This window comes from Bubalus bubalis, chromosome 2, assembly GCF_019923935.1.
Source record: "Bubalus bubalis isolate 160015118507 breed Murrah chromosome 2, NDDB_SH_1, whole genome shotgun sequence".
Classification (NCBI taxonomy): domain Eukaryota; kingdom Metazoa; phylum Chordata; class Mammalia; order Artiodactyla; family Bovidae; genus Bubalus; species Bubalus bubalis.
The window spans coordinates 56,919,723-56,946,160 of NC_059158.1; the positions used below are offsets into that span (position 1 = coordinate 56,919,723).

A 26,438-nucleotide genomic window follows, 5' to 3' on the forward strand; every position below is an offset into this window, starting at 1 on the left:
TTTATTTTATCCACTTCATGTTTAGTTTCCAACACCTCCTGTTGGCTCTCTGGCCTTTCCATTTTTAATGGTAGTCTGTTTTGTTGTTTATTTGAAATGCATGTACCCTTTAAAACTCTTCACATAGTAACTCAGGTGTGTGTATATGTGTCTTTAGTTTGATTGGGTCTGTTCTTCCTGTGTTTTCCCTAGAATCACTTAAGTTTGTTTCTTTTTCCTGGTCTTTCTTCCTGTTTGATTTTTCTCAAATGTCCAGTAATCCTTGGTTGGCCAAATATTTAAATGAAAATTTATGTTGGTTAGTAAAAGTCACAGTCTTTTATTTCTTTTGCAGTTGAGTAAGTCGACTTGCCCAAAACACTCCTCTGTCCATAGTAGACCTCACTATAGACTCTGTGTGTGCCACACTCACGGGTGTATGTTTGTGGGTAGTGAACTGAATGGGGAAGAACAAGCTTGGCGTGAACAGGCAACTACCACAATTGCCAGAGTAAGTGTGTTGTGTTCTGAGATGGAGTCCTCAGTTTATTTCACTCTTGGTTGGATGGGCCTCCGCTCTTCCCCCTCCCCTTTCCTCCTCCTCCTATCTAATCTCCCCTCCCCTTTCTTTCTTTTTCACTTCTCCTTTCTTTTTCCTCTCTCCAGGGTCATAGTGTGGCATTGGCACAAGCTTTGTGCTTTCCTCTCCAACTTTAAGTCCTGTCTGGGATTTCTTCCCAGCTACCTTTTGCTTTGTTTAGAAAGCCATTGTCTGGCTTTAGTTGAATGCAGCTGTTCTATATAAATGGGAAGGCAGGAGGAGAGGCCTGGACAAGTTGCTCTATGGAGAGTTCTGTAATTACCCTCATTATAGTATCACAGCCTTTGTCACTGAGCTGTCCCTAGAGCCTGTTTTTTGTTGTTTTTTTTTTTTTTAAGGCCCCAACAGCCCATTCTGTATTATGGGTTTTATTTTCTGCTCTGGTTTATTCATCACTGAACCCATCTATTTTTGGAGCATGTCAACATTTAAGTTGAAGTTTTTTGAAATTTTCATAAAGTTTGTAGTCAGTGACAGTCTTGGAATAAGTACATCCACTGTAAATTTTTTAAAAGTAATTCAGGAAGGAACTTGGGTACATAATTTTACTTATTCTATTATCTGTCATCAAATGTATTACCTGTTTTTCTTAGTTAATTAAAATACAGTCATAATAAAGGCAATGATGACTTCAATTTTGTAGGTCTTCCAGTTCTGAGAGAATAATGGCATTAGATCAAGTCTAATACTTAGGTTGGGTATTGGTAATTAGAACTCATGGGTTATTTGAAGACTGAAATTTAGGAAAATCTTAAGAAGTCTGACTTTTGGGAAGTACTTTCAAATGGACCATTTTCTGCTTTCCCATACTCTGTCCATGGTAGTGACAGCTCTTGCTGAACAACTAACTCTACATGGCAATCTGTCCTTGTGGTGAGCTTTTTCCAGGAAGAGATTGGATCAAAATAAGAACTTTTATAGTTTGACTATTCAAAATGTGTGCTAGGCATGGTGCTAAGTGCTTCATACATTTCGTTTCATTCTTGATACTGCCCCCAATAATTGAGTAATCCATTTTACATGTGAAAATATTAAGGTTTAGCAAGGGTTATGTAAATTATATAAGGCCAGAACTGGTAAAAAACATCTGAGGTTTAAACAGATGGTTTACTACAAATCTTTTCACTATTAACCCTTGTAGAGCACATGAACACTAAACATAGTACCTACATAAATTATATTTAATATATCCTTGATTCCAAATGAAACTGTTCTGACACTGTACCTGTGGGCCTGTTGGACAAATCTCATTTTATCTCTTGATTATTTCTTCCAGAGGGAAGTAAATATAGTAGATTGTACGTGAAGTTGAGAATCTGTATGATTCACTCTTGACACTGCTCAGAGAGGGAGGCAAAATAAAACACTCATCTGTTGTTTTCCCCAAGAACACTCTTTTGTTTTGTTTGTTTCTGAACTCTGAGCTTTTCATCATTCATTCAAGTACAAGAAGATGGCAAATTTTAAACACCTCCATGAGGAAATCATGGTGTTCTTTATAATCTGTTATATTTAATTTGAGCTGTTTTGGATTTTCACATTTCCTAATAAGCATTACTTGGTTTCCACATTTCTGGAATAGTTAATTTTTTTTTTACTTCTGAGATCTATGAGTGAAATTCTGAAAATTTATTATATGTCTTCATTTATAATGAGTCTTTGGCTAGATACAGAATCCTAGATTCCAAGCTGCCCGCCCCCCTCATTTTAGCACTATCAAGGTTTTGTTTCTGTGTCTTCTTGCTGCCAGTGTTTTGATGAGAAGTTTTATGGTAGTTGTGGAATGGCCCTCAATTGGGATTTATCTGATATTTCTCTCATGACTGGTTTTGGTGTGGCGTTCTGGAATTTGGGGAGGAGATCACAGAGGTAAAGTGCCACTTCTGTCACATCAGAATATGAGGTGTATACTGTCAGCATGACTTAATGTTGACTTTGATCACCATGTTGAAGCAGTGTTTGTCAGAGTTCTCCAGTGTAAGGCGACTTCTTTCCCCCTTCTCCATACAGTTCTCTTTGAAAGGAAGTCATGAAGCACAGCCCACACCTAAAGCATTGGGAATTATGCTCCACATCCTTGAGGGTAAACCTAAGTTGTTTGGAATTTTCATGTATGAGTGATTCAGCTGCTCTCCTCCTCTTATTTATATCACTATGAACTAATGGATATTTATTTTATTGAAATATTGTTTTCATTATGATGGAAACTAGATAACATGACCAAGCTTCCAGTTGAGGTTTTCTCCATTATCTATTTCTGCTTTGAAATAGAAATGAAAATAATGATCAAGATCCAATTAGAGTGTATGGCTGTATCTGAATATTCTTTTGTAGAAAAAAATTCTTAATTATAGTTAGAAATTACACAGCCTGCAGGGACTCATGTGATATACACTTACCCCAGCAGTATTTAGGGGTTCACATAACCTTTTTGTTCTGATATAGATAAATTTCTTTAACTTTGCCATTGTTACCTTCCTTTCTTCCAAGGCATGAGTAGTAGTAGATGGGCAGAATTATATAGGGAACCACATTCACCAAAAGTGTGCAAATATTCCCAAAAAGATTCTGGCAAAACTCAAGAGATTCAGAGTACAGTTGATACTGTGCATGGCTATGATTGCCCTGGGGTTAATAAACTGTACTTTGACCTGGATTATGTGTTGCTTTTATCTATCTAAACTTTCAACTTTAAAAAAATGGTCTCTTTAATATGTCCAGCTGGGTGAATCATAGTTTTACCTGTTTTCAGAAGGAAGGCTTACCTTTGAAGTACCCAAAAGTATCATTGTAAATGGTTTTGTTTTTTCTTCTTTATTAGGAGCTTCAATTAGGAGTTCTCTTCATTCTTGGCCAAGGTATCTTCTGGCACTAATAGCTTTATTATTAATATTGCATAGGACTGCTCTTTCTGGTAGTCCTATTGATTCTTTTAAAGTTTTTTTTTTTTTTCTTTTTTTACATTTTCTTTCAATTTTTCAAGCAATGACTATATGCTTTTTTCTTGACCCTTTAAAAGAATATTGTACCATCTGTATATTACTGTTGAATTGTGTATGTGCGTAGAAATGTTTACTAGAGAACCTTTGACTAGCTAATTACACACAGACACACACACACACACACCAGTGTACCCTTTCTTATAAAGGACTTTGCTGCTGGTTTTTGTGTTGTATGAGACACCGGTTATCTCCCATCTTAGACAAATAAATGGCTGAAGTGCTTTATAATATTTATTGTTAACATTCAGCAATGAGGGAGTATATCAGCAATGAGGCTGAAAGAATATTTGGTTGTTGCATTCCTTCTCTTTAATCTTTGATAAATATTCTCCAAAATAGCCTTGTATTTTTTGAATACTTTAAATTTTTAATTGGACTCAAATTATGCACTTAGTCATATATTCTTTTTTTTTTTTCATTTTGTCAGAAGTAGTTACATGGCATTAATTTTATGTGTGTTTGATTTCAATTTTTAAAGTACTTGACAATTTCTTTTAGGTCAGCTTTTGTCAGTACTACATAAGCACATGGTACAAACATACAGAAACCATTTTCCTTGCATATGCAAATTAAATATGTACGTTAAGTAGAAGGTTGGCAAATTTATGATGTATCTACTTCCTATTCTGTATGAGTTTTTCTGTTTGTACACCCGATGCTCTTCTGACACTATATCTTCCACAGTTTTTTATAACCTGATAAACACTTGTGTGTTACCACTCAGCTCTGTCAAACCCTTACCTTTTGGCTTACATATTTATGAATTTTAAAAAGAAGTACACGTTACAGATAAGGTTAAAGGGCTTTTTATTTGTTCCTCTCCTGCTCCAAAACTGTCTGCTAACCTGAATTTCCATTCATCATTTCAGCTAGCATTTCAGAATTTTGCAGATTAGTCTTTTGAGGGACTTGGAAGTATTCAGAAAGAAAGACTCATGGTCAAATTCACACCTACAGATGTGTCATATACATTGAAAGCCTTGTAAGGCCCTCAGACATGGAAAGAAACTTGTCAGTCTTTAAAATTCAGCATTGCCCAGCTATTTGACCAGAGAAACCCTTTACCCATGATTCTGTGCACTGTTGCTGCTTAGAAGATGCTTTGTTGTAAGCATTGCCTAGAGGTGTACTCTTTCCAAAATTTATTTTCCATTTAATTTTATAGTTTTTTTTTTGCTAACATACCTTTCTGGATTTAAATGACAAAGATAGTAATTACTCCCAATTGATGTTCAGTGTTGGATCAAGTTTAAAATCATCCTACAAAAAAGGAAGGTAAAAGTGCTAATAAATCACATATTCATTGACCAATGTACAAGTAACTTAATGTTCCTTAATTTTTAAAATTCTTAATTCTGCTGATCTGCTGAAATGTCTGGCTATGGACCATGACTACACATTCCCTTTGCCTTAAACTGATCTGTTATATTTTCTGTTCTTGTGGCTGAAAGTAGCTTGAGTTTGTTGTTAATGTTTGACACACTTTCTTGAATAGCAGTTCTTCAACTGTTAATGTTGTGCAAAGTGGTACTTGAATTTTGTTTGCTTTTTTTCCTTCCTGTATTAGAAAATCTTGGTGTTTTGTAAGCTATGTATGAAAGAAAACTTTCTTAAGATTTGTTCACATAATAATCTGATCCAGGAAAAATAAAATGGGGAAATGGACGCTATTTCTGACCTTCAAATAAAATTCTGTATCTTGCTTTTCAGACTGTTCACCAAGCCTTGGGACATATGCACTGTCTTAAGGCAGGGCTGTTTACCCATGAGGGCTAATAGGTCCCTTAGGGTCTGGTGAGGCTGTGAAGGAGAGATGAGGTTCGTAAAATGCATAGGGGTGCTAAGTTCACACACAGTTTCACATAGGCCAGGGAAGCTCCTGTAAGGGAAGATCCAAAAACAGACCTTGTTCCTTTGTTGGCTTCTAGCCTTCACTGCACTATACTTTATGGTTCTGGGATCAGTTCAGTTCAGTCGCTCAGTCGTGTCCGACTCTTTGTGACCCCATGAATTGCAGCACGCCAGATTCTGGGATAGGAAATTATTAATAAACAGGAAGCCTCCAGTTTCTACAAAAATAAGCCTAGAGCTGTTCACCAAATAGCTAAGGACATCTATCCCGTTATTCCTAAAATTTTAGGATTTATTAAGGAGTCTCTGCGTTATATTTCTAGGATAGCCTTTAAAAACAATAACATCTAAACATTTTATCATTAGGAAAATGTTTTTTTCCCTGCATTCTGCACCTTATTTCAAGATGGTTATGTGACACTTATTTTAAAAGGTTTTTTGTTTGTTTTGTGGACAGCTGTCTCTAAAAAACCTGTATTAATTTTTGCTGGCTTAATTTCCATCTATATTCAGAAAACTGTTTTAAGCATTAACTTTCTTAAAAGCTTTTGTGCCTGGACTTTGTGGTTCCACAGATACTTACCCAGAGTTCAGTTCTGTTTGTTTGCCGATCACCTACTTTAGAGATTGAGCCCCTGTAATAGGAGCCCAATAAGTACTGTTGAGCACCTTTATTTTGAATTAGTGAACAAGTGAAAGATAGATGAATGTGTGAAAGAGTAATCAGGTGGAATAAATAAAGTTATTAATCTCCCCATTCAGTATAAATTCTAATGCACAATTAATGGTTTCTTTCTGCAAACAAGTGTATGGAGTAATAAGCTAAACAATTCTGGGTGTCAGACACTGGTTAACCCACAAAGCAAATGCCACCTGTCTCCCAGAGATGCTAATTCTGTCACTATTCGTTTAGCGAGGATCCTGAAGGAATGTTTAGCTACCAAAGAAATGATGCAGAACTCACTGCCCTCAAAACTTAAGTTTTGAGAGTAATCCAGTATGATTAGATTAATTTGGAATTTCTTTGGGTGGAGTTGAGGCATGGTTGTCACATTTAACAGGACCTTGCTCTTCGAGGTCAATGTGATTACTTCTCAGGTAAAAGTAATTCTTATTTTTGTGTTTAGGTTTCACCCCTAAATTCTTTCCATGTTTTCAAGATGGAAAGATATTTAGAAGGTTTCCTTCTGCACTCTCCTCATTTACAATTGTGCAAGCAAGATTTGATAAACAAAAGAAACTCTTTGCCCCTTTATATGGATGTTTTATATTTGGTGAGGTGAAGGAAGATTGGACATGGGAAGGAGGCAGTCCTGGCTACCAGTGGTCAGTGGACTAACCCAAATAGGCCTCAGTTTTCTCTTGTAAAACTTTTACAAGACTTTATAACTTTGCAGGTCTTCACTAGCTCAAGTATTGATTGAAGATAATTTTTTGTTGTTGCTATCATTTTGTAACTGAGATAGTAAATAAAAATAATGTGATTATGGAGATTTAAGAAGAAAGTTTTTTTAAAAAATAAATGTCTAAATCAGTGTTGTCCAATAGGACTTCTTGTGGTGATGGAAATATTCTATATTTATGCTTCCGATATGCTAGTCATTAGTCACATGGGGTTGTTGAGCACTTGAGATGTTGGTAGTGTGACTGAGGGATCTATAAAAACATTTAAATAGCTACATGTGGCTAATAGCTACTATGTTGAACAGTGCAGGTTAAATTCTTAAGTATTTATAAGCATTCAAAAGGAGTCTCACATGTAGATTTATCATGACAGTCTTATTTTTCATTTGATGAGTTGCAACTGGGGTATATTAGAATTTGGCAGTTGTACCTCCAAGTATCAATATTGAAATCTTTCTTCAAGCACAGCCTCCATTTCTAGTTGCTGTCAAATACAGCCAAGCTGAGCTTCCTTGGTGTCTCAGAGAGGAAAGAATCTGCCTATAATGCGGGAGACCTGAGTTCTATCCCTGGGTCAGGAAGATCCCCTGGAGGAAGGAACGGCTACCCACTCCAGTATTCCTGCCTGGAGAGTTCCTGAACAGAGAAGCCTGGCAGGCTACTCTGTCCGTGTGTGGTCTGTGTGGTTGCAAAACGTTGGATACGGCTGAGCGACTAACACTACTACTGCTACTACAACCGAGATCCTTGTTACCTTTCTCAGGGATCCTAGAGTTTTTATTTGGCAACCATGTGCCTGCATCACTGGCTTCTTAAAGCTCTGCCATCCTAATGATGATTGTATGTGTTGGCTACAATCTACCTGTAGGCTCCCGTCAGTCCCCTACAGGTCTACACGTTGTTCCTTCATAGTATCTGGAGCAGGTTTGGTGTTGTTGAGAGTTTTATCTTTGTATTTTTTATAAGCTTAAACCTGAAACATTTAAATATTGCTTTAAAAAATACTTGGTCTTTCATTGTCAAGAAGTTTTTAGTCCTAAAATCTTGAGCCATTAGCAAGATGTTTTTACTACTAAAATATCTAGGTCACTAGGCCAATAAAAAGTCGTCATGTGGATATATATATTAATTGCTTTAGCATTAAAAATACTGCATTCTTGAAATTTCCATGTTTGTGGATAACAAAGCACTTTGAATGATTCTATCCTGAAATTCTGTATCTTTGAAATAATAAAAATTATTTTATAGGCATTCTGTAGGAATAATGGTTGAAATTGATAAGCCATGTGTTTGGGACTCAAGTCATTTTTCCATGAGATAATAATTTATATAAGGTTAAGTTTTTATATATGGCATACTAGGTCACAAAACCTAATATCTTTGAACTTAATTCAGTCATACCAAGTCCAAAAGCTTTCAATGAAAACTTGCATTCCCACCGAGGCTCTAAAGTATATCTCCCTGGGACTCTAGGCACTGGTTAGTTCTGTACTGGCAAACCCAAGTGGTAACTGGCGTCAGTCAGTCCCTTGAGTTTTGAATAGAAGGAAACCAGAGGCAGTTGCCGTTATATAGAGTAATAAAAGCACATGTTGGAGATTTCAATCAGTATAGAAGAGTAAATTGCTTCTTAAACCCATACCGTTTCTTCTCCCTAAACTATTAACAGCCTATGTTTTCTTCTTTACAAATGGAGCTAAATTACACCTTGCTTTTCTGCTTAAGATGTTAGAAATCAGGTTTATTGAGATATAAATTACGTATGGTAACATTTACCCTGTTTAGGTGTACAGTTCTATGAATTTTAACATATATGCATGATAATCAAAATATATAACATTTTTGTCCCTCCAAAAAGTTCCTTCCAATTGCTTCATTTTTGTAACCACCACCATAATCAAGATATAAAGTCTATCACTCCAAAACGTTTCCTCTTTCAGTTCCAACCTCAATTTTCATAGCTGTATTGTATTCAATTATATTGATGTACCTAAATTTTTCTAAATAGCCCCTTATTGATATAGATTGTTTCCAGTTTTAGAATTCAAATAAGGTCCAATAAATACCTTTAAATATAAATCTTGGTGTGCTTTTTACAGCTGCAAACATGGTAGATTCCTACCAGAGGGATTACAGAATTAAAGGCTGTAAGCATAAAACATTTTGATGGGGCCAAAAGCCCCCAGAAAGTTGTTCTAATTTCCTTTTCAACCAGTTGTGTATACAATGTCTATAACTCATTAACAGAATCCGCCTGCCAGTGCAGGAGACATGGGTTCAACCCCTGAGTGAGAAAGATCCCTTGGAGAAGGAGACGGTAACTCACTCCAGCATTCTTCCCTGGGAAGTGCCATGGACAGAGGAGCCTGGAGAGCTAGTACATGGGATTGCAAAAGAATCGAACACAACTTAGTGACTAAACAACCATCTTAACACTGTGTCACCAAAATTAATTTTTGCCAGTTTGATGGATAAGATATTACCTAGCAAAGTAGCTTGCATTTTTTTCTCATTTTAAAAGCACATCAGAAAGTTCATACACACAGTATCTACCCATGTTATTTATGACTAAAACCACAATATTTTAGGAAATGTGGATAGAAAAATCTTAACTTTATTCTCACAATTTCCAGTATAATTTTCCTTTCCCGCTTATCTGTATGTACATTTTTATAATAATTGTTTATGTGCATTTTTATAATCATCCTTACGGCATATGCATAGTTTGTGCATGTATGGTTTGCTTTTTAAAAGTCCACTTTGTTTCATGAGCATTTTTCTTTGTCCCCAGAAGCTTCATTGCAGTAGTTGTACGTTTCTTCTGTTTTGGGACTGTGGCGCAGTTGATTTAGTCATTCCACTTCTAAACTATTTTATACTTTTTTACTATTATGAACAAGGCTTCAAATACCATGTTTTGAAACTAAGTTTTAAAAAATCCTTTAAAATTATTTTCTTAGGATAAATTTCTACTTGTTTGATTCTTCTGGATCTAAATGTGTGATATTGACAAGGGAGGGTAGAATTTCATCTTTTGAAGTAGTTTTTGTCTCTTCATTGGGAATTCAGTAACTTTTTTTCCTGGGGAAGGAATCAGTTGCATATTAGTTTCCTTCTATGCCAGCTCAATCTATTTATTTTCTCCTTTTTCATGAAAAATTATGAAAATGACTTACGCTACTTGTAAAGATTTCATAAAGGTAATCAATCCATTAAGTAAATTAAAATTTTTAATTGACTTTTTTTCTCCGAAGACCATTTGTTTTCAGTATTTTAAAGTTACCAGATGACACACAGCGAGCTGCCCTTGCCCGTGCTCCCTCCGTGCCCAGCCTTTACGCTTGCGGCAGTTACTGTCACCACACTCTTGCGTGTCCTCTCAGACACGTGGTCTGCATTCTCAGCACGTGTGTGTGTCCTCTGTGTGTGTGCGTCTCTCTCTATTTAAGCCACAAAGGTTAGCAAGCTACACATACTTTTTGTACATATATTCTTAGATTATTTGTATTTATTTTTTTAAGTAGATAATATATGTATGTTTTTCAAAGATAAAATAATGAAAAGATTTGCATAGTCCCCCTTGTATTTCAGTACCCTGTCTGAAATATACCATCCTTTGGTGAGTCTTGATGCATAGAAAAGCAAATATTCAGTAGGAAGGTACATATTTTTGTTTTCCTCTGTAACTCGCAAACTGACCTTTCACATGTAATAAGGCAGTATGGAATAGACGACAAGAGCAGTGGCTTAGGGGCCAGCTTGTTGCATTCATATATCGTCTCTGCCACATATCAAGTGTATAATTCTGGGCAAGTTAGTTAGCCTATCTGTGCTTTGTAATCAGATGTAAAATTATGGCTCAGTATACATACTCTACTTAGAGTAGTACCACACATAAGGAGTATATGTGTTTGCTACTGCTATTATTTTTATTATTAGGGACAGTGACCAATAAAATAATATTCAAGAATCAGTCCAGACCAATTTGACTTATATTAGTGATATATATGAATATGGTGGCTCAGACGGTAAAGCGTCTGCCTACAATGTGGGAGACCCAGGTTCAATCCCTGGGTTGGGAAGATCTCTTGGAGAAGGAAATGGTAACTCACTCCTCCAGTATTCTTGCCTGGAAAATCCCGTGGACTGAGAAGCCTGGTAGGCTACAGGCCATGGGGTTGCAGAGAGTCAGACATGACTGAGCGACTTCACTTTCATTTTCTTTTCAAGTTCATTTAACAAAAAGGGATGAATGGGATTTCTCATTTGTTTGAATTCTATTTAAATATTTCAGAAAACTTCCAAAAACAAAAGTAAAGCAACTAAAATATACTTTGTTGTTCCTTTCTTATGGGTTGATAGGGTGTTTTTTTGGGGGGGGTGTTGTTTTTGCATGTACGTTTTTAAACAGATATACTTTCTTTATGTAGTAAAAGTGTCTCAGAGAAAGTGAGGTAGAGGTGACTGCTGAGAATATGAACTTTTTTTGCATAGTGCATCACATTAAAAAAAATACTTTCTCATGCGCTTTCTACTCAAATTTGATAAAAATACATATCTATACAATATTAAATTTTAGGTGATAGTGACCCATAAAGTTTTAAAATTCTCTGGTCATATCTTGTAAGGATAAAATTATTAATAAGATTTAAAGTTCTTAAGGCAAACAAGGGGCTGGGAGCTTGATTTATATTTCTATCCAATTTTTCCATCCTTAGCTCTTAATGAAAAAAATTAAGGGAACAACAAAACCTCTTTCCCCTTTCCGTTTGTTGGTTACAAAATAATATATATTAATTGTAGAAAATATAAAAGCAGAAGACAGAGAAATAATTACCTTGAAATTACTATTCAGTTTAATATTGTAACAGCTTGGTATCGAGGCTTCTTGCCTTTTTTCTCTATGTAGCTGGACACACAGTCCCTCATGTTATTAATTTGTTTGCTTTCTACAGTGATAGCATCAGGAATGCTATACACAGTTGTTTTTTTTAATAAACTTAGTATCATGATCATTTTAATCATGCTGTTATCTATAAAATCATTTATAATAGGTGTATCATATTCCATTGAGCACATATGCCATACTGAAATTTAATTTGTAGTATATTTCCTACTCAAGAGCATTTAAAAATAAACTATATCAGTAAATATCCTTACAAATCAAATTTTATGGACACACATTATATCCTTATGATCATTTCTGAGGCATGGAGTTATTGGGCTGTAGGACATACTCTTTTTTTCATGCTTTTTCATACACATTGCCAAACTGCTCTCCAGATAGTTGGTACCTTGTGAGTGTTTACTAGCACAGGGATGGTCTGTAGTTAAGTCCTTGCCTATTTGAGGTGCGAATTCCCCTTCTCTCCAGTGCCTCTAGAACCATCTCTTCTTCCTTCCTTCCCGATTTTTCTGTTCTGTATCCTTCCTCCTTCCCACTTCATAGAAGCTGGATTTGATCCAGGTTAGAGAACGAGCTATTTCAAATGCTGTTTACCTCTCTCCATTTGCTTCTTAGTACATTTGCTGTATAAAATACTCTTGAGGCTCTTTTTGTATAGCAACCAAGTTTTCAAAAATCATGCTCTTTTTTATTTTCAGTTTTGTAAATTCTGAGTTTTGCTTCAGTGATTTTTAGTAAGCTTAGTCTATTATGCGTGTGAAGTAACTACAGTGGTTAAGAGAACTACTATCCCTAATCCAGGAGACTGGGTTCAGATTCTAGCTCCTGTTCTTGTTGAAGAGAACAGTTTTCCTCAGGATTTTGTGAGGATTTAAAGAGGTGATGATTGTAAGTGCTTCATACACTGCCTATCATATAGTGAGCACTTGATTGTCTAGCTTTTATTATCATCTCATCTGACATAAGTGTGAGTGAAACAGGGATTATTTTTCTCATTCTGTATTTCAGGAAATGATATCAGAAAGATGGAATGCTTTTCTTATTGTCACGTCTAGAAAGTGATCATGTCTGGATTTATAACTTACGATCTGTAGGGACTGCTGCAAAGTAGGAAAGCTAAAGTGAACAAGAGTTGTTTCTAATACTTAGGATAATACACAGAAGATCATGAAAAGTTTGAAAAGCTTTATATACAGGGGCCTAAGAGGTAAAGCTTCCAAAAAGTCTTGACTGGCCTACCAGCAAGTAGGTGAGAATAGTTCCAGAAGAGAAATGGTTCCTGTGCCTTGTGGCGTAGGACAGGTTGCATTTTAAAGTTTAAGAAGACTGAGCACTAGGATCAAAACATTTAATAGATTTCTCTACTTTGGTTTAAATTAGAATGGAGTCCTGTTTTAAATATCTATGCTGATTAGGTTTTTATCTTAACTTGTTTCCGACAGGGCACGGTGCTGATGTGAAGTGTGTAGACTGGCATCCAACGAAAGGGTTAGTTGTTTCAGGAAGTAAAGATAGTCAACAGCCAATCAAGTTCTGGGATCCCAAGACTGGGCAGAGTCTTGCAACACTGTAAGTGATAGGAACCCCACTTTGATCCTTAAAAAAAGGGGAGCATAGCTGACTGAATTGTTAACTCTTAGCCTTCTTTCCTCTCATGTGTTCCTGAAAAAGTAGTGTAGACAGTAGATGGATTCTTATCTATAGGCCTTTTATTTATTAAATGTGATTTCTCTCTGAATTCCTCATCAAGTCAGGCTTGATGTTTGTTCTCCCACATACATGTAAATTTAATTTGGGTATCGTGGGGGTGAGGGGTAGGGAGGAGGTGGTTATTACTACCACTCTAGATTACTCATAACACTGATACACTTGGCACTGTATAGAGTTGATATGTGTGCCACGTGTGAGACAGCCCCCTTTCTCCTTCTCCCTACAGCTCTTCAGAGGTAGGGAGGGAAAAAACAGAGGGAAACAGAGAAGTTTTCCCTCTGTTTTTAAATCAGTTTTTTTTTTTTTCTGAGGTGTTTAGTTACAATGCAGCCACATCGTAAAATTTTCTCTTTGACTCATCTGTGAACATTCACAGTTCATTTAATATTGATTGATTGTTGTTGATTTTTTTTTTTTCCAACTAAGCAGCTGTTTCCTAGTCCCTCTAATTGAGAACCGAGCCATGTCCAGAGTGAGCTGGTTGGCAGCAAGGCTGCTGTGTTGCACAGCTCCAGTGGCCACGAGCAAATAGAACACGTTGTTAACGGTGCTCCTAGGAGACGTGTATTGTCCTGGCCTCAGCAGTTGCAGTCTTTAGTTCAAATTAACCCTCAAACTGTCTCAAGTTCTTTTTTAACGTTTGACTTAATAAGAGCAGGTTATTGAATTTCTAAAACTTAACGAGCTTTATTGTATATTAATTTATGTGTTCAAGTGAGTTCAATTTATCTGCTTCACAGATAAAATTTTCTACCCAGTTGAAGTTCTGCTGCTGTTTTAAATTGGTCAGTAAAAACTGCTTAGATAATGGACATTATTTCTGTCTTTGACCTTTTTCTTTCATGTATATTTTAACTGTAGTCGTGTAATGTTACATGAGTTATTACTTCTAGGCCAAACTTCTTCCATCTTGACTACCGTGTGCTTTTCAAGAAAATGACCATTGATTTACACTTGTTTTGAATTCTGACCAAGGATTATTTTCTTGGTACTTTGTTTCTAGTCATGCCCATAAAAACACAGTAATGGAAGTGAAATTAAATCTCAATGGCAACTGGCTACTCACAGCATCACGTGACCACCTCTGTAAACTTTTCGACATCCGAAATCTGAAAGAAGAGCTTCAAGTCTTCCGAGGTCATAAGAAAGAAGCTACAGGTCAGTGGCTGTGATATGCTTCTCATTCTATCACTGTAGAATTCTGACATCCTAATAATTTTGTTTTTCTCTTTGTTTTTGTTTACAGCTGTGGCCTGGCATCCTGTTCATGAAGGACTTTTTGCCAGTGGAGGGTCTGATGGCTCTTTGTTATTTTGGCATGTTGGGTATGTGGCACTCACTACATAAAGAAGTTGTAAATTGTATGAAGACCACACCCGAAAGTGAAAAAAATGATAGTGTGTTGTATTTTTCTCTGAGTGTTCATATGTCCTGTATCTGTAAACCCAGTTTGGAATAGAAAACATAGCACCTCTCTTTTTGGCTATGGAAGTCATAAAGGGAGAGGAAGACCAACTTCCTTGTTTCCTGTGATAAGGTAATTTCTAAGGCATTTCCCCTCTGAAGTGCTCTTTGGAAAAATGTTACTGATCACAACTTGGTACCTCGGAAACATGTGGAATTGACCAGATTCAAAGTTACCAAGTTTGGTAGCTTTGTATTACGCTAAAAGAAAGTACCTTCTTTGGCAGAGGAGAAGCTGAGTAACTTTTGTGAAAAAGACTGCTTTCTGTGGTGCCGTTACAGAGTAGAGAAAGAAGTGGGTGGAATGGAGATGGCCCATGAAGGAATGATCTGGAGTCTGGCTTGGCATCCCCTTGGACATATTCTCTGCTCAGGCTCAAATGACCATACTAGGTAAGCTTTATGTCAAAAGTCACAAGGAATTGCTGTGTTTATGGAGCAGCTGGAGATAAATGCATATTTAGTCCATTCATAGATGAATGTATTTATTTATTTTCTAACTTACTTTTAAGGACATGTTCACAGTGGTTTATAAATACACATATTACAAGGAGATTGAGTATTGAATATGACTTTGTTATTTGAATTTTGTTTTACCTTCTAATTTGAAAAAAATCTCTCTACATTAAAAATTTTTAGAATAGGGCATTTTAAAACTTTGTTGTTTTTGCCAGAGGACTGCTTAGTACTACTGTTAAGTGCCCAGAGATACACTGAAACTCTGCTTCTCTCCTCCTCCCTCCAAATACTTTTATTTTGACAGCAAATTTTGGACCCGAAACCGACCAGGTGATAAAATGCGAGATCGATACAACCTCAACCTATTACCTGGAATGTCTGAAGATGGAGTGGAATATGGTGAGGTTCTTGCATGTTTATTCTTCTTTGAAATATGATATTCTGTAATAAAAGTGTTAAGTATTTAGAAGATTATGTAAAATGAATTTTAGTTTTATAGTTTATTGATTTATGAATCTCTAACAATTTTTATCAAGTGTTAATTTTATTGGCCCACTACATTTATGAAATCTCTATTGACAATGGCTATATCTATATTCCTATTTATAGATGACCTTGAACCTAATAGTCTGGCAGTAATTCCAGGGATGGGAATACCAGAACAACTAAAATTAGCTATGGAACAAGAACAGATGGGTAAGAGAAGTTGTACCTATAAATTTAACTTTTTCTGTAATTTTACCTATTTCCTATAATTGTGATAGTAAGTTATTTTGAAAATGTCAAAATGATGTATGTTGAGAAACATTGATAAAAGTGATATAAGCTGTATAATATTTAGAATTTGTTCTTTCAGAAATACATTCACTGGTGAGGTGGCCGTTTTCTTTCATTTCCTTGGCTAACCGCTTCTCTTCTTGGTTGCAGGGAAAGATGAATCAAATGAAATTGAAATGACAATTCCAGGTTTAGATTGGGGAATGGAGGAGGTAATGCAGAAGGATCAGAAAAAAGTGCCTCAGAAGAAGGTTCCGTATGCAAAACCTATCCCTGCTCAGTTCCAGCAGGTGAGCAACTCCAAGGGCACCCTCATCCCCTCCCCATGCCCTCCTCATGCGCTGGGGAACTGGTGAGTCTCGCTGAGGTGCAAGGATAGGTCTCCCTTGTATTATCTCATCTGTTGAAGGTACGTCTGTCTGTACTATAGACTTTCTGGAGCTTTCTTCACATATTTCAGGCATTATTAGACGTAGTCTCCATCTGCTGCTTTGCAGTTAGTGCTGAGTTTGTCATGAATCTTCTCTGGATATTCTTTTATTCTCACCTCCTTGTTATTATCCAAGCTATTGGAAGAAGAAAAGAGACTTGGAGTGGAAAGAGTATGTTGACACTCTTCAACATATTTTTTCTGTCTTCCACTTTGTTTGTCCCTCACACAATGTGCAAAATTGCACATGCCCTTTTGAAGAGGCAGGCAGGCTTTGCATCTTAATAGCATGTGAAATCTTGCAGCTTTTTCAACTTGGCAGTTTCTACCTAGTAATGTGCTTTGCCTAACTCTATTCCTGTGTCACTAAGAATTAGAGAATTAGAGTTAGAAATAAAGATAATTCAGCAGCTGCACGAACTTGTATTCACCAGGTTGGAATGAGCTGGTGATATTATAGAATGGTTTTCTCATTCTGTCATTATAATTTACACACTTAGGGTATACTTTAATGTTCTTTTCATTCTCAAGGCATGGATGCAAAATAAAGTTCCAATTCCTGCCCCAAACGAGGTATTGAATGACAGAAAAGAAGACATTAAATTGGAAGAGAAGAAAAAAACACAAGCAGAAATCGAACAAGAGATGGCCACATTACAGTATACTAACCCACAACTTCTGGAGGTGCGTGACACTTTTGAGGGAATTCAAGATGATCTAAGAAAGTAGTGGTTAATGTTTTTTTATTGATCTGCCCTTGAGGAGAAGGAAAGGAACTCTTACATGGGTCAGATGAGCAGTATAATTTCTTATTGCTACATTAGGAAGCTAGTTTCTAGCAGAATCCTGTTTCTAAGACTTTTAAAACCAGACCAGTCAAGCAATGAGTAGACCTCAGTTGAACATACATTTTTAATAGACAAGGTAAAACCAACAGTTTTAATTTGGAGTCACATATTTATCCATAGATAAAAGAATTTTCTGTTAGCTTTAGAGCAGGTGGTTTGTTCTTATTTTTTCTACCTTGGCAGCTACTTAGAATGATAAAACACTAGTAAATTGTTGGGCTTTCCCTGATCAAGATGGATATGAATAGTTCTGGCTGCTGTTTCCCAGCACCTGGAAAGAAGCATTTTAGAGTCTGGAAGCCTGAGTACCTTCAGAACATCTGAGTATCATATGGATTCTAGCTATTGTTGGGGCATTAAGAGGTCAATCAATAATGTCTTATGTTTGTTTTGAGATTCCCCAAACAAAATAAGTGATAGTAATAATGTCATATTTATTAGCATGCCTTTTCTCTCTTTCTTTCTAGCAACTTAAAATTGAAAGACTTGCACAGAAACAGGCTGAGCAGATTCAGCCTCCTCCTTCATCTGGCACCCCTCTCCTGGGACCCCAGCCCTTTCCAGGACAAGGTCCAATGTCTCAGATTCCTCAAGGTTTTCAACAGCCTCATCCATCTCAGCAGCTGTCAATGAACATGGCTCAAATGGGGCCTCCAGGTCCACAGGGACAGTTTAGACCCCCTGGACCACAGGGACAAATGGGACCACAAGGCCCTCCACTGCATCAGGGAGGTGGGGGGCCGCAAGGATTCATGGGACCACAAGGGCCCCAGGGACCGCCCCAGGGGTTGCCAAGGCCTCAGGACATGCATGGGCCCCAGGGAATACAAAGGCATCCTGGACCTCATGGCCCTCTGGGACCTCAAGGACCACCTGGACCCCAGGGTAATGCTGGTCCTCAGGGTCATATGGGTCCTCAGGGCCCACCTGGCCCACAAGGTCACATAGGCCCCCAAGGCCCACCTGGTCCCCAGGGTCACTTGGGCCCTCAGGGACCTCCTGGTACTCAAGGTATGCAGGGACCACCTGGTCCCAGAGGAATGCAAGGACCTCCCCATCCTCACGGGATACAAGGCGGGCCAGGGTCTCAAGGGATCCAAGGTCCTGTGTCTCAGGGACCTCTGATGGGATTGAATCCAAGAGGAATGCAGGGTCCTCCAGGCCCCCGAGAGAACCAGGGTCCTGCTCCCCAAGGGATGATGCTGGGTCACCCACCTCAAGAGATGAGAGGACCTCATCCTCCAAGTGGACTGCTGGGACATGGCCCTCAGGAGATGCGAGGTCCTCAGGAGATGCGAGGAATGCAGGGCCCTCCACCCCAAGGATCGATGCTGGGCCCTCCCCAGGAATTGAGGGGGCCTCCAGGCTCACAAGGTCAGCAGGGGCCGCCCCAGGGCTCTTTGGGACCTCCACCCCAGGGTGGCATGCAAGGGCCCCCTGGACCTCAGGGACAGCAGAACCCGGCAAGAGGGCCACATCCATCTCAAGGGCCAATACCATTCCAGCAGCAGAAAACAGCTCTGCTAGGTGATGGGCCCCGGGCCCCCTTCAACCAGGTATTACTTATTTCCAACTTGTAGACATTACACTTGGGGAAAATACACTCCACACTGAGGCAGCACTTCAAAATGCTGTGAAAGGAAGGAACAGCTGGTGTAGACATCTCAAGTAGTGACAGTGGCTTGAGAATAGCATCATGGCTGAAGAAAGAAAGAAGAGTAATTAAGTAGATCATTAAATATATTGCAGCAGAATCTTTACTCTCAGCCTCTTCCAGAAAAGATGAACTCCTGATTGAATACAGTTCATATTTGTCTCAGGGCTCTAAAAGAGCTGTGGTGCTGAGGAGGGAGCATGGGGGGCTCCAGGTCTATTCTGCTCCCTTTTCTGGGCTCTCTATTTCATAGGCTGGTGTTTCATGGGCTTCCAGACAACTGAGCCACTGCCTGCCAGCTCTTCTTTTAAGATAGTCTGGGATGTTTAACTCTTGAATATACTGTAGACTATGTTCTCACTATTTTCATTTCATTGAATACTTTTAGAGATATGAGTTCAGAATTGCATGTTTTCAAATGGTGACCCTTTGGATGAAACTCGATTCAAATTGTTTTTAGTTCACGTATAAGAATATTTTCAAGAGGAAGTATTTTTGCAGAAATTTTCTTGGCCCTCTTTAGAGAATTCTGTTATTGTCAGCCAAGTTTTTTTAAACCCATCTGCTGAGCTGTGCTTGAGAGGTAGTGGAAGTTCAGTTTTCTTGGGCCGAATTACAGAAGAATGCATGGGTACTGTTTGGCTCTGTGGGTTTTTATGTTTTACTGAATTTCATAGTCTGAAAGAATTATTTGGGTAAGAACAACTTTGTTTGTGTCCTTGAAGTCAGTCATGGACCAAAGTGAGTGAATGAACCACTGTTGATTCCCTGGGTCTTCACCTTTTGAAAAGCACTTGATTCCCGCCGAAGAGGGCCTGTTGTGGATGCTGTGTGTAGAACATACACCACCTCTGAGTGTCTGTAATGTGAAGGTGACCAGTGGATTCACCGAATTAAAATAACTAGATTATGATCCTCTTCAGCACATCTTCCAGAAGTTTAAAATGGCATAGCAATGAAGAATTTGATGGCATTTGAATCTATTTCCAGAATTTATTGGGCACATTTCAGAACTTAGGATGTTTAATAAATCTAAGTTTACCATCCAGAACTGTCCTAAAACTTAAAAATATTTTATATTTTATTAATACAGTGAATATTTGTGTGTGTTTTTTATATTCAGTTCAGTTCAGTTGCTCAGTCGTGTGTACTCTTTACGACCCCATGGACTGCAGCACACCAAGCCTCCCCGTCCATCACCAACTCCCAGAGTTTCTATATTATATTTATATTATAAATATTTATAATATTTACCTACCTAACCTTATGTTAGTGAATGAACAGCTTTCATTTTGTAGGCTAAAAATACGATGAACTTTAGCTATCACTTTGCGACTGAAATTATATAAACGTGTCAGATTCCAGAGGACAGGTCTGTGGGAACAATTTAATGTTTTTATTGTATCATATAGTAGAAGATTTTAGACATGAAAAGCAAAATGGCTCTAAAATTTAATTTACCTGTAGAAATACTGGAGTGAAAATGGAGGATTAATACATTAGAGGGCATTTCACACCTCAGAAGTTGTCTGATGAAAAGCTTTGCTTATATTTCTTATGCTGATATCTGACTTTCTTCACCTTGATCAGGTCAGTTATTTAAGCCAATCATTATAATTGGTTAAATTTAATGGAATTGCTTTCAAGTGTTAAGGTGATAACATGAAAGATGTTGAAAAGAGCTGCCCTCCAGTAAAAGGCACAGGACACAAAGGAGTGTGGCCATTGCTGGTACTGAGTCCATGGTGGCAGTGTTTAACTGCGGAGCTGTGAGTGAGTCCTGCCAAGGCGGCTCTTGTAGCTAGTTTGGAATGTGAAAGCAGTTTTGCTGTTGATGGTAGGTTCAGTCACTAATGCATTTTTTATATGAAGGAATAACTAGATGTATATTTGATTATTTGTTTGTCAAGAGTCCAGATCCAAGATCACTGGACAGTGTGGGGAATCAGAATTTAGAAATGGCTAGGTAAAAATACAGAATATTAGGACTAGGAACAAGCTAAGGTTGAGCTCTGGGGCTGCAGAGCAAGGAGGTTATGAGGATCAGAGCAGCAAGGACATGTCAGACAGAAGCTGTGAGAACCCAGGAGCCCTGCTAGCGAGCAGTGGGTGCTGGGCTCAGGGGAGTTAGCCAGTAGAGAGAAGGCAGTGAAAGAGAGCAGTGAGGGAGCGCCTTGCTCAGCAGGGGGCCCTTTCCTATGCTCCTGCCCCCGATCTTTTAAACCTAGTCATAACCTTTTGAGAGGATGAATTATTTTCTGTAGCTGGAAAGGGATCATGGATGCAAGAGCAGAGTTTACCTGTCCTGGAAGGTCTCCAGGTCTTTACTTTTGCCAGAAATTCCATCTTTGTGCAGTGTTGTTTTTATGTTATGATTTCTGACTTTCCATTGAGGTTTTGGCTTGGAATTACAACTGAAGATCTAGCTTTAAATAAACCTATCAGCAGGTTTGAAATATATGTTTCCTTTTATTATGGTCAGAGAAGTATCTTCTTTCCCCTGATATAAGGACAGTTCTGCTAGCTGTTTATGTATTGCTGGAAGATTTGCGGCAACGTAGTGTTTTTATCTTGTCACATTATGATAAAATTGCTGTTCATGAAGCATAAGCCTTTGATTTCACACCCCCGCTTTAAACACATCTTTTCAGGAAGGACAGAATGCAGGCCCCCCACCCCTGATACCAGGACTAGGGCAGCAGGGAGCACAAGGTCGCATCCCCCCTCTTAACCCTGGACAAGGACCTGGCCCTAACAAAGGTAAATATCTGCTTGGCTGAATAAGAGATTGTATTCTACCTCCTTTGGGTACATTTTTCAATAGTTTTACTGGTAAGTAATTGATAGAATGTGATCATTTGAACCTCTAGGAAAAATAAGAGCATAGTCAATTCGGTCATAGCTTTGCCTTATGTTGTCTTCATAGATTTGCTTTGGTTAGCCTGAATGCTGCGCAGAGGGCACAACTCACTACCAGAGGTGGGAGATGAAACCACTTGGACAGCCACCAGGAGAGCAGGGCCTGTGCTGCAAGCCAGCCTTGTCCTCCTGGGAATGGGAGTGGTTCCTGTGTTAATCCAATGCAAGTGTATCTTTTTACCATGCCAGAAAACTGAACTGTTTCGGTCTGCATTTTTGATGGGATAAGGAATTCAGACGTTTTAGCAGTGTTTCTAGTATTACCCCTCCTTCCCCTCAAGTTGAGTCATGCAGTGTTTCCTGGTGGCATTGTTCTGTACCTCTGAGAGGACGAAAGCTGTGTTCCAGTGTGTTGTGCCCCAGGTCGTGGATACTGTGAACAGCAGAGTTAAAAATTGTCAGTGTAGGCTCTGTGGACGTTAAGAATCAACCCTGAGTATCAACAGGGAGCACGTGCAGGAGCCACTGCCTTGTTTTGCAAGGTGTTCAGCTCTCCCAGGAGTGTGGGAAGAGCAGGAGTGCAGTGGGGAGGGGCAGCAGCTGGAGGCAGTTAGAGGGTGGGGCTGGGAGGGACGTGGATGGATGGAGTTGCACATTCTGTGCGCCTTGTCACGGAGGAACACACCAGAGAATCATGAATATCGTGGAGACATCACTGCAGAGAACGAGACCCCTTTTCAGTTGTAATTGGCTAAACCCACAGCACCTTGTAGTACCTGTGAGGTTCTGCCCCCATTTGATCAGATTAGGCAAAATCCTTGTCAGCATATTCAGCCCTGGGGCTTTGGGAATTTAAAGCTTAGCTGTGAATTTATGCGATTTGTTAGAAATAGGAAGGGAGAGGTAAAAGAATTAGGAGAATGTTTCTTCTAGTCTTACCAAGTGGAAGTGGTGACCACCAGGGAAAAAGAAAGCATCAAGAGCCAATCTCTGGATTTGGGGACCCTGAGAAAAGAAGTCTGTTACCCACAAGGTACAGCCATCAGCAAACTGAGAGCCTGCCTCTCTCCCTCTCCCCTACCTGTGTCTGTCTCCACCTACTTCCCTTTCCTCCTTGCTCTTCCCCTTTTCTCTTCACTCACCCCCAACCCCCACCCCTCTCCTCTTCCTCCTCTCTTTCTCCTCCCAGGGACCAAAGGGAGAAGGGGGAGCCGAGAAAGTGGCCCTGCCATCCCCTACTGGATTAACCAGCGCCGCTGCCCCGTCACCGGCGGCCACATCCCTTCTAATTTGTAGTGGTGGGTTTCTTTCCTTGGAGGAGCCAGGGTACTTTTAAGCAGGTAGAGGTAATGGGAGGATTGTTATTCATGGGTAAGTCCAAATGGGATGTGTTCAGCTTCCTCAGGTCAAAGGTCTGCAGTGTCTGAGGTCACACCACTCTACGTGAAGTCAGAGAATGAGCCATTAGCTGCAGGATCACACTGGGAAGTGAGGGGCTGTTTACCAGGAGGAAATGAGCCTTGGGGTATTTGAACAAAACGGCAGCTTAGAAGACACTTTCCTCAGCATGGGAGGACTGGCTTAATGGAAGGAAAGTAGGCAGAGGGGATGGAAAAAGCTAGAGAGAAGAGACTTGTCTAATGATGTTTTTAGAAGGAAAACACTTCTCATGGTGTGTTTTTCTACTGAGATTTCCAAGTTTTTTACCCATGTTGAATGATGAAGAGGAATTGAAATGGCTAAGAGAAATGAGTAAAAATGAAAGAGGAAGGTGTTGGGAGGGTAAGGATTATGACTGTGATGTAAGGAAAGGAAGTTTGTCTTTATTGCTGGGAAAAAACAGTAAAAGTCATGAGCTGGGAAAGTGCAGGGATGACATTTTTAGAAGTTAGAAGCAAGAGTGTCCCTTTAGCTACGCACCTTAAAAAATATTTGATTTAAATTGTATGTTGACAGAAAAGAGATGCACATTTACAATGGCTGCAGTCATCATTCAGGAGCCAGGAAAACAAACCCCTTTACAGTTAGGAGATAAACTAAGTGTAATTGGTCTCTTTCCATTTTTATTCAGTAACTATACAGCATATGTTAAAATATTTATTAAAAAAAATCTTTAATTTCCAAACACTGTGAAGAATGGTGATGATACTGTGATGAAGAATCCAGAAAAAGTGTTTATATAAACCCTGAAACTGAAGTACAGCAGGGCACCCAGCAGTTATTAGAGAGGCCCATGCTTCCACGTACGCTACAGAGGATTTTGTTAAGAATCAAAGCATCAGCTAACAAATCAAGTTAGATGGACTAGGAGTTAAAGGAAAGACCTCAGGGCAGTGTGGGCCCAGTGGCCCTGTGGTGGGCTTTGCAGGCTGTTACGAGTACAGAGGTGAATTGTCTACTTGGCTTCCTGGCCAACCTTCAGCATGAGTTCCCTGGGTGTGGAGCAGTGGGCCCAGCAACACTCTGAAGGAATGAGGGCAGGAAGGGAGGCTTATCCTTATACCTGTGATGTTCTTGTGTTCTAAATGAGCCTTCACTGCAGCTGTTGAGTTGCTTAGCCAGTGAATTGATGAAGTTGAAATCTGTATCCCCAAACCCTTGTTCTTTTCATTATATGATGCCTTAGAGACATTTGTCTCCTAAGTACACTGGGAACAAAGGAGGGAAAACACTCTCAATAAAAGACTGCATTCTGAAATTTTAAGATGCTGAAAATCAGACCTGTGTTGACAGGACTCCTGGAAGACAAGGTAAACATCAGTTTTGTTTCCTTTAGGTGACTCGCGCGGCCCTCCAAACCATCACATGGGCCCAATGTCAGAGAGGCGGCACGAGCAGAGCAGCGGCCCTGAGCACGGTCCCGAGAGGGGGCCTTTCCGGGGCAGCCAGGACTGCAGGGGTCCCCCTGATAGGCGCGGCCCTCACCCCGAATTCCCTGATGACTTCAGCAGACCAGACGACTTCCACCCCGACAAGCGCTTTGGCCACCGGTTACGAGAATTTGAGGGGCGAGGAGGCCCTTTACCACAAGAAGAGAAGTGGAGGCGTGGGGGCCCTGGGCCTCCGTTCCCCCCTGACCACAGGGAGTTCAGTGAGGGGGATGCCCGGGGTGCAGCCCGGGGCCCCCCAGGGGCGTGGGAAGGCCGCAGACCTGGAGACGACCGCTTCCCCCGGGACCCTGAGGACCCGCGGTTCCGAGGGCGCAGAGAAGAAAGGTGGGCCAGACACTGTATGGGTCCATGTCCTCCTCCCTGGAGCTTCCCATCTGTTCTGTCCACATGGATCTCTTTCCTCCTTCACTGGGGGGAGAGTGCCCTCCCCTCTCTAGGTTTTGTGTTTAGACCTAATATAATATGCCTTTTAACATCTATGTGGTTCTTTATTATCTCTGCAGTTTAGAAATCTTTTTGCTTATTTCTTGGTCCTTTTAAACAGATGGGTGGGCCTGTGTACTATAAAGTTACTTGGATTTGAATAGAAATCTCCAGGTTCTCTTGGTTAGAATGATGAAATATGAGACATCTAGACAGAGAATAAAGGAATTATTGAGTAGATAGTTTTTGTGTAATTGCTTAAAGATCTTAACAAAACCCAATCAAGCTGAAGAATAATCTTGCTGTTCAAATAGGCTGAGGTCAGGCTTGGACACTTGACTTGTTTGGGGTAAAAAAAGGAATAGAGGAAGTAGGGAGTAAAAAGAATTAGTGAAATCTCAAGTGAGACTCAAAATAATCAATGATAATAATTATTTGCTGTGTGCCAGATGTTCCTTCATTCAGTTGTTGCAGTGAGTTGTGAGTTTAGGTGTTACTGTCAGCCTGTACAGGTGAGGGATGCCACTGAGAGAGCAGTTGCTTGACTTTGGGAGGTCCCACGGATGGTACGTGTAAGAGCAGCTCCCGGTCTGGCCATCCAGTTGGCAGAGCCGTGCTCTGCTGCGCAGCACCCCTGTCTTCCTGCCACAGTCATCTCTCCCAAGTCTTTTCTCATCACACTATGATTGTTGCTAGTAGGTAATTGAGGTAAAGGTTGATGATCTGCGTTCTCATGGGTATGTTAGAAAAGAGTGGCTGATAACACGTCCAGGGAGGGTGAAATGGAGGGGTCAAGGGAAGCAGCTCTTGGAGGAGGGTTTTTAATAAAAAGATTTAAGAGCTCACTAAATGATATCCAAGAATTCACTCTTTGAAGTGGCTTTTTATGTCTGCAGGAGCCCCATTTCCAGTGGCTTTGGCACCAACATAACGTTCATTGATTTCTTGAATCTCTGTCTGTGCACAGTTTTAGATTTTACTCTGTTTGTGTTTTATTTCATCTGTCAGTGACAGACCCACACCTAGACACTGTGCTGTTCACAGTTTGTACTCCTCTTCTGACATGCCAGGCGCATCCTGCTCATGTTGTGCTTGCTTTTTCCTTCGCCAGGAATACAGTCTCCTAGGTGTTTGTGGCTCACTGCACTTGGATCTTTCCTCCTGTCCCTTTCCTCTGCTT

At 39.5% G+C, this 26,438-nt stretch overlaps 1 protein-coding gene across 8 annotated transcripts in view; it reads left to right on the top strand.

Moving 5' to 3' along the window:
- Positions 1 to 26,438, top strand: part of WDR33 (WD repeat domain 33) — a 109,897-nt gene that overhangs the window by 76,872 nt on the left and 6,587 nt on the right. Inside the window, exons 8-19 of one of the 8 annotated variants that reach the window (XM_025273011.2) lie at positions 13,186 to 13,312; positions 14,457 to 14,611; positions 14,700 to 14,778; positions 15,200 to 15,310; positions 15,681 to 15,775; positions 15,986 to 16,072; positions 16,304 to 16,443; positions 17,115 to 17,267; positions 17,899 to 18,987; positions 21,737 to 21,845; positions 23,134 to 23,242; positions 24,721 to 24,848. In XM_025273011.2, coding sequence (XP_025128796.1) covers positions 13,186 to 13,312; positions 14,457 to 14,611; positions 14,700 to 14,778; positions 15,200 to 15,310; positions 15,681 to 15,775; positions 15,986 to 16,072; positions 16,304 to 16,443; positions 17,115 to 17,267; positions 17,899 to 18,987; positions 21,737 to 21,845; positions 23,134 to 23,240 — 2,252 coding nt within the window. In that variant the 3' untranslated portion in view covers positions 23,241 to 23,242; positions 24,721 to 24,848. Of the gene's footprint in view, positions 1 to 13,185; positions 13,313 to 14,456; positions 14,612 to 14,699; positions 14,779 to 15,199; positions 15,311 to 15,680; positions 15,776 to 15,985; positions 16,073 to 16,303; positions 16,444 to 17,114; positions 17,268 to 17,898; positions 18,988 to 20,552; positions 20,676 to 21,736; positions 21,846 to 22,011; positions 22,978 to 23,133; positions 23,243 to 24,720; positions 25,160 to 26,438 lie in introns of those variants that run through there. The other 7 variants (XR_006546449.1, XM_006061555.3, XM_025273030.2 and 4 more) reach the window with 7 other exon arrangements.